A 15,956-nucleotide genomic window follows, 5' to 3' on the forward strand; every position below is an offset into this window, starting at 1 on the left:
CGAGGGGAGGAGGAATGAGGGAATCAGGAAATGGAGTTACACCAGGCGGTGAAGTGGCGTGTGTGCAAAATGGAGCCCAATGCACACAAGGGTTACAAGAGTCGTGCAGGGGCTTCAATGCAAAGGGTGCTCACCTGCAAGCCTGTTCCAGCAGAGTGATAATGTTTGATTCCTACTCTCCTTTACAGCCCACATCGCTACTCTTGCTCGTTCATTTCGAGATCAGTAAAGGTTGCCCTTTTCTTGCCTGTTCTGCTACACGCTGATCTTTTCTTTATTACTGTTCTTCATAGCTTATGTCCTTAACTCCACTACAATCTGCTTTTAACTCTGTTCACTTGCTATTTTTGCCCCATCCCTGTTCATGTTCACTTTTGCTTCTCGTGTGCTGCCTTTAAATGTGTTCATTAACCTGCCCGACACGTTTCCTCTCGTCTCTGTGTAACCCCTTCCTTGTTCTCTTAATTCGTTAGCTCTTTTCCTACCGATTGTGCTTTCACCCCCCCCTTTCACCCCCCCCTTATTTCAATCCCATTTCCATTCTTTTTTCTTCTTGCTCCCAAGCCATAGAATATGATATATGACATGACATTTATAGCGCGCCTATACACAAGTGTTTCAAGACGCGACGAGGCAAAGGAGGGGAAACAGAGGGAGCACAAGACAACAATCTTACTAGGCCAAGTGAGATTGAGTTCGTGCAAGTGCAGGGGAGAAGCGCCAGGGGGGAAGCGCCAGGGGGGGAGAAGCACCAGGGGGGGAGGCGCAAGTGCAAGACATAATGATATACCCTTCTCTTTACTCTTAATTTTTCTCTCGCTTCTTACCCAGATTCTCTTCGATCTTCTGTGCATCCCATTGCTAAGAATGTAACACTGTGTTCTTTACACCCCTCATTTGGCTCTTGTACCCTGGTTACAGTTCCTTGTGCAATTATGTACAGTGTTTAGGCGCAAGCGCTTTAGTAACTAAAATAAAATAGCAGAAGGCAAATCAGCTATGGGCCTCCAGTTACTGTCCCAGCACACACACTTCTTGTAGGTTAATTCATTATCTACGTCACTCTGACAACTTCAGCCCTCTCTATACGCTGTGTTACAGCTGCATGCCTGCCTAATAGGGTGGCCAACTTTGTGAGATCCTTTTGCGGGACACAAGGCAGTGATGATGTCACACCGTCATTCGCCAGGGAGAATCAATGCATTGCACCCGCAGCTGCTGACGTGACAGGCCTGTCACATCAGTGGCTGCGGATGCAATGGAATGCAATAGGACTGTTGTTCGCAGATTAGCTGCCACTTGCCAGCCACTGTTATTCCCATAGGGGCGGGGAGGGGGGTCATATACATACATTTCCCGCAAACGGGAATAACAGTGGCTGTTAAGTGGCAGCTCGTCTGTGAGACAGCGCCCAGCAGCGTCCTGCCCCAGCCCCAAGCATGCCTTATTGTGACTCCTGACTTGCTCTGTTTGAGCACAAATTGTGCTGAACAGAGCCAGTCGGGGCAACCCGCGTCCCACAGTGCCACTCGGCAAACTGTGGGACACAGTCCCCAATTACTGCACAATCACGCAAATTACAGGACAGTTGGGCAACCTACTGCCTAGTGTGGGGTGGTGCAGCCTCTCTCAGGCTTCATGTCCCCCCTGCCCCGCTTTCTCTGGCACAGATAACACTGAGCGTGAAATGCGTCCTCACGCAATCACCGTTGACACACAAGTCTAAGTCAGTGGCATGTCGAGACTCTGTTGACTGGGGTGGCCCAAGTGGGGCACCGACTTATGCAGTGGTGGCATGAAGTACAAACGTGTACACACACAATGATCATAGTTTAGGACAATGGGGGAGCCAATCAGATTCCCGCGTTAGCGCCTAGAAACACTTGTGTACAGGCGCGTTATGAATGCCATATCGTATATCACAGGACACTCCCTGGACACGCCTACGGTTTGAGCCCTGTGCACTGTGTTTTAAAGATTTAAGGTGGTTTGCAGGATGAAGCGTTCATGATGACAGAACTCTACAGAGCCTGTGGTTATGATTACGCTGGACTCCTATTGGAATAGCCCTTTTCAGATATAACTTTGGCACCATTGGAAAAATCGTCACATAACTTTCCAAAACGAATGTACAGCCAACACATCATTGTTTGGTAAAGTTTCACGGCGGTCGGGGGCATTAGAGGGTGTAAAGTTATAGGTGGGCTCCCAAAACGTGTTCTTCCCATAAAATTTCTCTTCAGGAAAACAATGCTCTCAACTAATGCTAAAACTGCTGGATGGATTTGCAACAAACACGTTAAGCTGGCGTCTGGTTTGGAAACCATCCTTACATGTCTTTGGTACAAATCCGTCGAGCATTTTGTATTAATCCCAGTATCTTCCTATTCGGCTACCCGCAGTGACATTTTGCTGGCCCTTACGGGCCAATTTGCGTTTGCATGAGCCATTCTGATCAGACTGGAGCATGGGGAAACTTTGTGAAAGCGTCACAATTGGGTACTGTGGATTTTTGCAGGGCCTGGCGGGACTTGGTGCGTCAAAAACATAGAACAGGTGCTTGTTACAGCCCTTTGGTGTCCTACCCACTCCATGAAGTTATCCAGGGCGGGTCCCTTGAGAAAAAGCTCTTCCACTGAAATATGCCCTAAATTCCAGTGTGGATTATTTTTCATCCTCAGCATTGGGAGCCCAGCAGAGTTCACAACATACCATTGAATGCATTTCCATAGGGGAATGGCAGCAAGTCTTTGCTTTCCTGAAATAATATATTCACAAAATGAACTAATGTGTGCTCTGAAGATGGTCTTGCAGTTGGCATTTATATGCCGATGCATTACCTTGCAAAGTGCATGACCACAGCTTCCTTGTGCGAAGAGAAACAAAAAAATCATACACTTCATTAAATCTTTAAAATATTACATGTCAAATCTCACCATTGTGCAGTACTGTATTCAAGATATGCTCATTATCTGTCATAGTCTCCCCCATAACAAACCTGCTTACAGAAACAAACACGGGACATTTATTCATGCTTTGGAGTACACATAACGTCTTTAAGAATGGATCTGGCAGGAATGGGAGTTTGAGATTAGGAAGTGGCGGTCTTTCCTGGTCTCCACAGCCCTGTAGGAGCCATAGCGTAGGCGGAGAGATCCATATGTCGTTCAACCACTGCGAATGCTTGTACATCATCTGTGTGAGGATCTTAAGTCCTGAACCTGGAAAGGCGACCACTCTGAGCTTTGCAAAGGCTGGTTGTAACATTTATCCTAAGACTTACCCTGTAGTACATTTTCTACAAATAAAAATCAAAAAGAGTAAGACTACTGAAGGATACTTCTTCTAAACTAGCCTCTGTTCACAAGTATCTTAGGGGCTGTTCAAAAGCGTGTAGGGTATTCTTCTAATACGTGTACAAGCTAACACTGGCCAATGAAACCACAACAATATACTAGAGAAATGCCACACCTGTATACCATAGCAATTTGTTATAGGATCCAAAAGTGCAGTACCACATTCTTCTTCTAGAAAAGCATAATTTGAACTTTCAGATTTAATGCTGGCAGCGATTTTGGGAGCCACCAGGGGACACCAGCGATGCCGCATCTACCACGCACACAGAGATGAGCATTAATATGGATGATTCTGTGCCCAACTTCCCATCAAAAGAAGACGATGAGGAACTGATGGTTAGGCAACGCCAATAACTGCCCGTTAGCTGTTTTTGTAAGAATTTGTAGTTTTTAGGCAAGTTGACCTTTTTTTTTAGCCCCGTCGTATGACTTAAGGTCGGGTGATTCCGGTTCTTGTGCCGTCATTCTAGTCCTGGATAATATGATCTTTGTCTCTGATGTCACCTGAGAATGTGCGAGATCACGTCCGATTACCCTAATGTTTTGCAGAGTGTAACCAGTGGAATAGATATCCTGAACCTCCAATGGAAAAGTTCAAAATGAGACCAATTTGCAGGTTTTAAGGGAATTTTGTGTCCACCAAAAGGATTCACAATACAAATTAGCTTTTTTCTTCTGTAGTCCCAGCTGTCTAGCAGAATCCCAAATCCTTGCAGACGATAGTTTTTCTCAGCAGCATTGATTGGTTTCTAGGCTTTAATATTCAATTGTGACAGCTTTGGTCCTTAAGTATTCATTCAGTGCTTCCTCACCTAAAAACAAAAAATAAGAGTTAACGTTTTACTGTCACAACCAGACGATCCCGTACCCGCTACAAAATCAAATTCTTAGACTGCATTTTAAAGGTGGAAGCAAAAAAATAAAGGGATGACAAACTACAAGCCATCTACACTGCTGGACACATTACCAAACGTGCACACTAAAGCACTAGCCTCTTGGCTCCAGAGATGGAGCTTTCCTCACCTTTATTTCTGTTTCCTTTACACCTTACAGGCTACGAGGAAAGAACCCAAAATATCATGATGCCTGGGGCATCTGTGTATCTAGCATCCTCTAGTCATATTTAACAAACTAATTGCACAAGGATTATTTCATTAAACAAAGGCCAGAATGGTATCCAAATCAATAAAAGAAGAATTTGATCGTAGATGAGGAACATCAAGCCCTTTTATTTTTTTGACTTCTCTGTCTACCCTTGACACATGCCCTATAGTATGTGAATGTAATAAAGTTGAAGGAACGTAATTGCTAAACATTAATGACATACAAGTACATTGCAGGCACCGTCTGAAAGATGCAGGATGGAGTCATCCCTCCATCTTCCATACTGAGCAGCATCAGGAAGAATGTAATCACCATCCTTCTCCTTCATATGCACAATGTTCTCGGGCATGGATAAAGGGAGAAAATACTCAATCTCACCTAGCCCCTTTTCCACAATAACAAACCTTATAGTTGGTAATCCTTAAATCTGTCTGGTACCTGCTTCACTCTTCTTGGTCATTTGTGATTTAAGGTGGGGCATCCTGTGGCAGATCAGTTTCCATGGTGGACATGCCTGTTCTGTTTCCACACGTAGTGAAGGAGACAGGAAAAGCCGAGTCGAATTGCAATTGCAACTATATAGTGGAGGCGGTGAAGGCACCTTGTACTTTTGATTTCTCTAATCGCATAACTTTATAGTATTAGTTTTTCGATTCAAGCTCCCACAAGCCTTGGAAGAAGAGCGTTGTGGCTCGAAACACGTGTCGGCTGTTTTGATTTGAATTAAATAATGCTCAACGAACTTTAACAATTCTGTTTGTGTGCGCAGTTTATGGTAGCAAACCCACTCTTAACAATTCCCTTGACGTAGCCACCTTGGCAGGGTGACTACAACTTGCTCCCATTTGCAGCCCCATAACACACCTTATTTTCGTCAGGGCGCCTAACCTCAACTGTCCACCACTGCCAAAATCTCTTAACTTCATGAAGAAAGAGCCTCACAGTTTTCCCTGCTGACATGCAACTTCGTGTCTACCCATGTCAGCCATGCTTGAAGCGGCATGATGTGTGGGCTGTAAGCCCAGCCTTTATGCTAAATGCATAGTGTGCTGCAAACACGTTGATATTCAGTAGACGTGAGCCTTAACGTATTGTATTGAAATACAGTACATTAGAGGTTTCTTTTTCAATTGTCCGGGATGAGCGTCAGGGACCTTGAATCCACTATATAACAGTCCTCTTTCTATAAACGTAGCTGTTCACTGCTCTTCTGACATTTCTGGCACGAGTGCCAAGTGTCCTGATAAATAGTAAACAAGTAGATCATGCGAATGAACTAAAAACCTTCGTCCTTGCTGTAGTATTCACAGGATTGGTGCTGTCCGCTGTCAATTTTGTTGGAAAGATTCCTAGTCATTGATGATGAGATCATCCTTGCCATAGCTTACACAAGAAAGATGTTGGTTGCTGTTATTTTTGTTTAGAAAGATTATTTTAGTGGTGGATGATGAGGTTGTGCTTGCTATGGTTTACACATGAAAGATGCTGTTCACTGATACCACTGCAGATATTTGGGATAACTTCAAAAACAAAAAAAGAGTCCCAAAATACAGATTTCTTTTCTCTTTACCCCATTTCACCACAGATATATGCAGGGGGATCCCGCCCTCCTCCCGCAGCCACCCATAACCCTCCACATTCTTTTATTAACGTTACCCTCTCCCCACATATATATATGGAGTGAAATGGGTAATTCGAAATATGGTATTTTGGGATTCGCAGTGATGGTCTGATATTTTGAGGTGATACCTACCTCTGCTATGGAGCAGGTCTCCCGCTCCCCTATGGGTAGACAATTTTAGTGGTTGTAGGCATAGGACCATTTTAGTCTGTTGAAGGATGGGCATGCTAATGATGGGTGGTGACACCTCTACCCATTTATTTAATTTTATTTTTAATTGTATGCATTTGTTTAGCGCCCAAAGACATCGCAGCACTTGCACATAGTATACAAAGCAGAAACAGTCAAACCAATTCCAAACAATTCCACAAGTGGTACAGGTTAGTCGTATTTGTTAAACAGTCAGGTTTTCAGGTGTTTTCTGAAGGCGAGGTGTGAGGGTTCGCTCCTGATATTGGAGGGGAGGGAGATTCACCAGGAGGGCGCTGTGACGCAGAAGCTGGGTCCTCCAGCTCGTTTGCGGTTAAATCTGGGCATGTGAAGATCAGGCTGGATGAGGAGCGAAGAGGACGCCCAGCCATTTTAGCTGAAATGCAGGGGGTGAGGTAGTCGGGGGCGTTCATATGCAAACAGCGATGGGTGATTGCTAATGTTTTGAATTTAATCCTCGATTTGATAGGGAACCAATGTGCCTTTCTTGTGGAGGCAGAGATGTCATCAGATTGTTTTAGGGCCAGCAATGCTCTTAGAGCCTTGTTTTGTAGTATTTGTAGCTTGGCGAGGTTCTTGGAGGATGTTCCAGTGAAAAGCAGGTTGCATTGTGGAGTTTTCTGCATGTGATGGCTTGTGCGAAAGTCAGGCAATTGGTCGGTGAGGAATTTTCGGCTCAGGGCAAGGAGGTTAGCCGTGTAGGGTGTAGCAGAGGTCAGCACTTTTACATGGTGGGATATATTAATTGATGCAGATGCCGAGCGTTTTAACATACTTGGACAACTGTATAGTTGCGCCATCAATGGGAAAAGAGTAGGCGGCATCCAGGGAGCTAAGGCATTGTGGGAAGCCCACAATGGGATGTTTATTTTTTTCATCATTGAGGCAGAGGTTGTGGAAGGCTATCCAATTGGCGGGTAGTTGGTTTTGAAGGGGACTATGATTTCTTGGAGAAGGTTGATCTGCCTTAGTCTTTATTCAAGGTAGAGGCGACAATGATTTCAGCTTTTTCATTAATGACTTTTTGCATTTTTAGTGTGTTGTGCATATTGACAATAGCAATGTTTATTACATATTTCTCATAATTAAAATATTTATTTTTTACATGAGAGTGCAAGACACCTTCATTGAGTGTTCATTACATTGTTATCAGTTGTATTTGAACATGAATATTGAGTGTGGGCATCTATTTGAACTACTGTGTATTGTTGCGTTATAAAGGGTACATGCCTTAAATACACCAATGGTTAATGGATAGTGTGAGCAGTGGACTATTAAGAGAATATAATGTGACCTTGGTAACAGTATGCTCTTTTTGCTGTTGCACAGTGACGGGTACATGCTTTTCCCCTACCACAGCCCCTACCTGGTGGGTGGAGGTTCTTAGACACTCCGCTGCGGTGGAGGGAAGGAGCTGGAGGTAGGAATGATAAAAATCACATCACTGCTTGTAGTGTTCTTGCAGAGTTCTGCCCGTTCCATATTCTATATGGGGTCTTCAAATAGAACCTCAGTTGTAACCTGCATTTTGAAAGCATGGGTTTTTATTTATTCGTTTTTTTTATTTTATTTTTTAAACTGCATCTCCTTATACAGAAGCTTTATAGCATGTAATATCTTGTATTCATTTTGTTTTTATGTTTTTTAATGTCTCCTAACTGCATGCAAAGCTGGATCCTTAAGAAAACAATCCAGAGCTATTTTTTTCCCACACCTCATTCCAACGGTCTGAAACTTGTTATAGTTTAGTTTAATATTTATAACAGGCTAAATACCCATAGGCTTCAAAGCGCACATAAAACAGGAAAACAAAAAGACACAACACGATATCAAGGCAGTGCAAAATTTCAAAGAAATCTTTATTGAACAAATAAGTTTTTTATTCCTTTTTGAAATGTCCCAGATTGGTACTTTTCTTCAGCTGAATCGGAAGAGTACTCCACAAAGAGGGTGTCCAGACTTCCACCAAATGTTGTCAATGCAAATTGTGGTTGTGTAAGAAGAAAATTATTGTCAGATCATAAAGTACGCCTCTGCGGGGCATCTTTAATTCGTTTTGAGACATACAAAGGAGCATCCCCCGACTGACACTAGATAATGTCTTATGCTTTACTTTTTGCTGGACCAGTAACATATGAAGGTTACGACGGGCCTCAGTAATATGGTCCTGCTTTCTTAGGCCACATACTGCTTGGGCCGCCCTGTTTGAGTAGCCTGAAGCTTCCTAATATTGGCTAGTGAAGGGCAATGAACAATAGTCCAGTTTAGCATTTATAGTAGCCGATGCTACAAGTGCTCTGTCTTTCTCAGATACATATGGGCAACTTTGCCACATAAGTCTCATCGTGTAAGAGCACACTGAAGAAAGACTCGATATATATGCTCAGTACCTGAAAGCTACAAGAAGTCTTCAGTAAGCATCTCGCAATAGAAAAATGACAGTAGGCACAGTCCAACATTTTCAATCTATATGCTGAACCTAAAATAAGCAGCTCTGTTTTCCCGTTATTCAGGGCAAGAGAAGTTATGAATTATAAAAAAAATGGGAGGACTGTTCTTCAATACTTGCAGTAATCCAGGACCAAAGTCTTCTACAACGTTAAGTAGAAAATGAGGAGCCTCGAATGACATCAATCGACCCATTAGCATGAAAATAAACACATTTGATTACATCATTGCAAAAACATCAAAATCTCATTTCATATACCTAAAAAAAGTCACTAAAACATTTCATATCAAATATATGTTTACACAAAAATATATATCAATTGAGATTTTGATGTTTTTGTAATGATGTAATAAAACGTGTTTATTTTCATACAAATGCCACCTGAGGCTCCTCCATTTTCCAGTTCACATTGTATAAGAGCTTGTTCCTGGATTTCTGCAATTATTGAATAACAACAGTCCTCCTATTTTTTATTTTGTCTTAAACTCTCTGCACATATGGTGGACTGAGAGGCACCCCCATTTCTGGGTGCACGTCCGGAATTTCTTTATTTATAGTAACGAGAGTTGTGAACCATCCAACAGTTGAATGGCTGCATAAATCCTGTTAATGTCCTCAGAGTCTTGACAATGGGTATCAGATAGCTGAAACAAAAAAGATGTGCACCATCAGCATAATTTGTATAGGACACACGTAGCCTATCCAATAAGTCACAAAGTGACTTTGTATATATATTAAATAAGAGGGGAGATAGGCAAGAGCCCTCTGGAACCCCACTTGTAAGACTGATTGCCGCAGAACTAAAACCCTCTTTTGCAACCCTCGAGCATCGTGGACCTAGAAAGACTGGGATCCATGCCACTGCTTCATCTGAGCATCTACCAAGAATGTATAGCCTGTCCGCCAACAAGCCATGATCAACGAGATCAAATGTGGCAGACAGATGCAGGAGCGTTATCAAGGCAACCTGGCCTTTATCAATGATATTTCCAATATTGATTTCAAATTCAATAATGTAGACGCTGTTCCATGCTGCTTTTTGGAAACTGGACTGGACTGTCTGCAAACCATAGATCTGTGTTCCTCACTAAAAGTAGGCAACACTATCCAATATTATCAATAGGAAAGGGACACTAACTATAGGCCTAAAGTTAGCTGGTACAGTAGTATCCAGGTCCTCTTTTTTTTTTTTTTTTAGAAGAGGCAGAATCCATGATTATTTAAGAAAATCAGGTACTTTAGATTCTAAGAGAGAATGATCTCAGTAATCCATGGCAGTAGCTGGTTCATAGAGCTTTTAAATAGTTTAGGAGGACAGACATCACCCTGACAAAACATGGGTTTAATATCTTTTAAAACAATCAGCTACCTCTGACAGTCACTAGCTTAAAAGAAAATGACAATGATCCTAAATCAGGCTCATCTTGCCCAGTCTCAGGAATAACCCCTCTCTCCCAGCCCCTGCCAAATACTTTTCAGCAACAATTGCTATACTTCAATACCATTTTGATGACGAGATGTTTACTGGGCAAATTCTTTCTGCACAGATTGACAACAGTCTCAATTTATTTCAGCATGATATTTGCAGTGAGAATGTCCCTGGCCCTCATGTAAGATGTCAAATATTTCCATAAAATGTGATCTTGCAGCCAGAATTGCTTTGAGTATTTTACTTCTTTGGCCTCCTAAATAGCATTTTTATAGTCCTTTACAGCCTACTGTAGGATGTCTTTGTGAAAGGACAGGGATTTTTCCTCCCTAAACTCTCACTAGTACATTACTGCCTTCTGGATACAATAACGTTTTCATTGGTTATGCTGTAATTCTTAGGTATTATACTCCATAATGGTGCCAAATGCTCAGAGGCATTGTTTAACATCAACTGGAGTTGTTCAGTCAAAATATTACAATCTATGTCTGAGGGGAAATTTTCTAATTGGGGCAGGACAAGAGCTGTCAAGGGTTCCAGAGTACCCTTCCTGGTATTCCTGATCCATATAGGTTAGGTTTCCTCACAGATAAAATCATACATTGAGAAAGAGTAGGAATTGAAATACAAAAGGAAAGTAAGTAATTATCACATTTGGTCGAGGTCACTGCAGAAACATCAAGATTCCTAGCCAATGTTTGGGTCATTCTGTGAGAAGCAATTGCATGGTGAGCCGTACATTAATCATCCATGCCAGATGGTGGCTTCCTTAACAAAACAGTTTGTGCGATTTACTTGACCATAGGACTGCTGGTTATACAATGCTGTGCTGCTGTCTCTACTACATTTCTTTTTTAAATACTTCATCTCTACTGAAGTCAATTGTATGCCCGTGCTCATGTGGGTGCCCTACTCAAGTTATTTTCTAGTACTACATTTGCGTTAGCTGTGGAATTGTTTCTGATCAAATGCAACTCTACCCGTTTGGATAGACAGTCAACAAGGACATTGCCATATTAATCTTCCGCCTTTTGTCCAAGGGTGTTATGAATACTAGACCTAAACTTGACCTAGACCATCTACAATACAAGCACCCTTAAATCAAATATAACACCAGAACCTTTTCACCTTCGAAGCACACTGAACAGCGTTGAATCGTTGCATCAGCTTTGCCCATTGCAGATCACCAGTGTGAGAAGTTTCTTGGAAGGGCTTAAATTAAGGACACATTCTCATTGCATATTGTGCTGTTCAATGGTCTTTAAATTGCAGAGCTTGTGAACAAGGGGTTAAATCTGTGCAGTGACCTAACATCTTGCTACTCAATCTAGCCTGTAGTCAAGCTAAAATAGGCCCTCCTTCTTGGCCATGGTGGCCCCTAAATTTTGTATTCCTAATCCTGTTCCAAGTACAAACACATTGTTGCATTCTATCAAGTCCCAGTCTATGGTTACACCTGCAATCTACCAGAAAAGACTGTGGATAGACCACAGGTGGTTGGAGAGAGCCTTGTGCCGGATTCCTTGTGCGAGTTGCACGAGCCAATTTTCTTTGCACACCAAACCATGTGTTTCTTCTTCAAAATCATTGTGACCACTAAACATTTACTGGTACAGTAATCTGGATAGGCACTCTGCCGCCTTATTTCTCATTCCTGAAAATGCTCCACATCAAATGTGAATACTTGTAACTTGGCTTCAATTCTAGCCAGCTTTGGAGTGGTCTTTGTTCTTCATCTGGGACTTAGGATGTGAAGGGTTTCTGATCCATATAGAGTTTGAACACCTTACTCCAATGATAGGACCTGAAATGTGGTGTTGCACAGGTGCAATCTAGCAATCTAGTGACTGTTTGCTATCTTGCTCAATCAATGCCAGTGTCTCAATGCTCGATTGCCCACACTTATCGTGTTAGCCTGGGTTCTCCACTGATTACCTATACATGTACTGCTTGATTGGCCACCTGTACATATTTACTGTCTGCCAACTCTGCCAAACTGCTCTGAATAAGCATGGCTAGTGCCTCTCATTGATCCGCACTGATTGCTCAGTGTTTGATTGACTGCTTTTTCGACTATATTTACCGTCTGCCAAGCAGCGCTGAATAAGTATGGCTAGTGCCTCATATTGATTGCTACCCACCATTGCCACTATTCGTATTACCTAGCCTATGACGTACTCTCAGCCTCAGCCTCACTTGATTATCTGACCCTTGCCTTTGTTGCTACTACCTCAGCCACCTAACTCCTAGAAAGTGCTAGAAAGTGCCCCGCCACCACATGCTAGCATGCGTCCGATAGCTACCAGCCAGACAGTCCACATTATCGTGTTCCTACAAAACATTATGCTCTACACCATGTTACAACACTCACCTATCCCGACACACACCTCCAAGTTACATAATACCACTACTACTAGACTGCTCCCAGACACAAATGACCTCATATCCCCACCACCTAGCAATCCCTGCTCAACTACAGATAGGAACCTACGTCTCAGAGCCAGATTAGCCAAAATCTATGAGCCCCCCCATTAGCTCTATCCCTAATACAATAGGATCAAGGACTAAGTCAACCAGGCCCTGCCAATCTAATATAAACCTGTACCCAGCTCCTAACTCTGACCCTATGTCAATAAAGAGCTTAGCTAAACATAGTAAACTTAAATCTTCACAAATCAGACACACAACCATGACCACTACTGTGAATTCTCTGATCAAGGGAGCACTAATTAACTCAGGATCTCTGATAGCACATGCCACAGAAATTTCTGACTTAATTATTAGTGAAGACTTAGACTTCCTCGCTATCACCGAGACCTGGCTACACCCTGCAGCAGGCCCCATGCTCATGCTAGCAGTCCCGGACGGCTACTCCATATTGAGACAAGACAGATCAAAATCCAGGGGAGGTGGTATCGCCATTATCAATAATGTACCCTCCCTATGAGAACAATCACTCCTATTGATATCCTTTCATGCAAACTACCATCTATTAAAGTCCATCTCTCTAATGCCCAGACCCTTAATATCCACTTGATCTACCGCCCTCCAGGCCCTCCCGGAAACTTTGAGGATGACATTAACACTATTTTGTCCAATAACCTCAAAAGCTCTACTCAAGTACTTGTACTTGGAGACTTTAACATGGGTATTAATGACCCTTTAGACCAGCTCGCCCTTACCACACGCAATACCTTCTCAGAACTAGGCTTTACCCAAAGAAGTAACGCACCTACCCACAACAAAGGTAGAATACTCGATTGCGTGGCAGATTATAACTGCCAAGCCAATATCTTCGTCGTCTCACCCCTAGCTTGGACTGACCACCACCTTGTGTCTTTTATGCTCTCTCCCAACAGGCCCCCACCACTACCTGCCATCAGGGCTCCACTTACGCTAACCAGAAATAAAAAGAGTATCACTGTGGATAGGATTATCCCGACTTTACTCCCTACCCTCAACTCGCTCCCTGACAACACTGATCCAGAGATCCTGGTCGAAGAATATAATAAAATTATGACCACCTCCTTGGATTTGAGTGCCCCTCTCAAACTCAGACCAAGCAAGCTTAAAACCCATTTGAATAAATGGTTTACGCTTTTCCTAAAAAACTTAAGGCAACAAAAAAGAAGCTGCGAGGCTGAATGGAAAAAAACTACCATCAGCTGCCAACAAACTTAAACTCACTAAACTTTCTTCCCTCTACAAAAAAGAAATATGTCTAGCAAAACGTATATCCTTCGATACGCGTATATCCCAGGCCAAATCTAACACGAAAGAACTATTCTCTTTTCTCAAAGAACTAGAGACCCCCATAGCTCCCCCTGACACCTGCATCAAAGCTAAAAAATGGTGTTCAGAGATCCAAAACGCACTAGCCAATAAAATATCCACTTTACAAAATAAAATTTCTAGCAAAATAAAATGACCCCACCCAATCCAAAATATTCGAGAGTAGCACTGCTAATGAATCCACCCGCTTCAACTTCTCCAAAGTCTCTATTCTTGAAGTAGAGGGAATTATCTTGTCCCTGAAGCCATCCAATTGCCAGGGCGATCTCTGCCCTGCACAGCTCATCAAAGATGCAGCCCGAGACCTATCTCCTTTCATTACAAAGCTAATTAATGCGTCCTTTTCCACTGGAACTATCCCTACCAATCTTATACAATATTGGGTACTCCCACTCTTAAAAAAACCTACTCTTGATCCATCTACACCAACTAACTACAGGCCAATTACAACAGTACCCTTTCTTCTAAAAATCTTGGACAAGGTCGCCTATGTACAAATTCAAAAACACCTGTAAGTACACCACCTACTGGGAACCAGACAATCAGGCTTCCGCCCTCAGCACGGAACAGAGACAGCTCTTATCGATCTCAAGACTCAAGTTGACGAGCTTAGAGACAACGGCAAAGCTGCCCTACTCCTCCTCATAGACCTTTCAGCCGCATTTGACTTGGTTGATCACACCATACTTTACAACCACCTCAACACAGCGGCACACTTTTCTGACAATGCAATTACATGGATTAGATCCTTCCTAAACGGGAGAACCATGAGGGTTTTATCTCCCACAGCAGCTGCCGACCCTATACCAATCATCTCGGTATCACCTACACTAATTATGCAGATGATACCCAGACCCTCCTCCCGCTTTCTGGGGATTATGAAGCGGATTTGGCCTTGGTGAATAAGGTGTACATCATCATCCAGGCATGGATGGCCATGCATGGTCTATGCCTGAATGATGATAAAACTGAACTTATCATCTTGGGCACCACATCCAGTCTAAAATAAAATAGGACTCGCTTACTCCTCTTTCACAATTGATGGCAACAGTGTCAAAGTTGGACATGAGGTAAAAACACTAGGTTTTTATCTTGATTCAAACCTCACATTCAGCAAACAAGTTAACTTGCTAGCGTCCTCCACGGCCTATACGTGTAAGCTTATCCACACAGCTAAGCCATTTCTATCTGACACTAGCTGCACTATCCTAGCCAGAGCACTCATCTTATCTCGCCTGGACTATTGCAATGCTCTTTATTTGGGGTCAACCAAAGCTACTATCAGAAAAATCCAAACTCTCCAAAATAATGCTCTTAGAGTGGCATTAGGCATCTCCAGAAGAGACCACATCCCTGAGACTAGCCGACAGAACAACTGGCTTCCAACTAATGAGAAAATCCTCCTAAAAACTCTATCACTTATGCACAAATCCCTTAATAATGTTGCACCTACCTACTTGGTCGACAGATTCCACCGACGGATATCTTTGAGACCATCGAGAACTGCCTATAAAGATTGCCTCTCTATTCCCAAGTTTAATCGCTCTACAATCCGCAGTAATAGCTTCCCGGTGAAAACAGCTAAACTGTGGAACTCCCTACCTCCCACTTTGAGAACTGACCTACCCTATCAAAATTTGAGAACTAAATCCATCTTGTGGCTGAAAGCTAATGCCCATTTAACACAGTATCTAGCTAAGACTCATTGCCCGGATTCAATCCTACTTCTCTCCAGATGTATGCTTGATCACCTTTACCCAATCATGACCCATTCCTGTATATACTGCTGATGTAAGTAAGTTGTTTGTATCATTTACCCTCCTGTTGCACCTGTCTTCTGTAAATAGGTCTTACCTGTATATACTTGTGATAGAGACCCTGTAGCAGCGGACAGGTTATCGGGAAATGATAAAGAACAAAACGGTACAAAGGGGCAGACCTCACACATCACAGCAGGCGGAATGATTGCTACAGTAACGACACGGACTACAACTC

The 15,956-nt window shown here is 42.7% G+C and overlaps 1 protein-coding gene across 4 annotated transcripts in view; it reads right to left on the minus strand.

The window, feature by feature from the left end:
- Window positions 1-256: 256 nt before the first annotated feature.
- ALDH1L1 (aldehyde dehydrogenase 1 family member L1) overlaps window positions 257-15,956 on the minus strand; it is a 685,374-nt gene continuing 669,674 nt past the window's right edge. For all 4 annotated transcript variants that reach the window (XM_069643393.1, XM_069643394.1, XM_069643395.1 and 1 more), the window contains one exon: window positions 257-4,168. In XM_069643393.1, the coding sequence (XP_069499494.1) occupies window positions 4,113-4,168 (56 nt within the window). In that variant the 3' untranslated portion in view covers window positions 257-4,112. The remainder of the gene's footprint in view (window positions 4,169-15,956) is intronic.

Source organism: Ambystoma mexicanum, chromosome 2p (assembly GCF_040938575.1).
Source record: "Ambystoma mexicanum isolate Mex_15411 chromosome 2p, UKY_AmexF1_1, whole genome shotgun sequence".
Lineage (NCBI taxonomy): Eukaryota > Metazoa > Chordata > Amphibia > Caudata > Ambystomatidae > Ambystoma > Ambystoma mexicanum.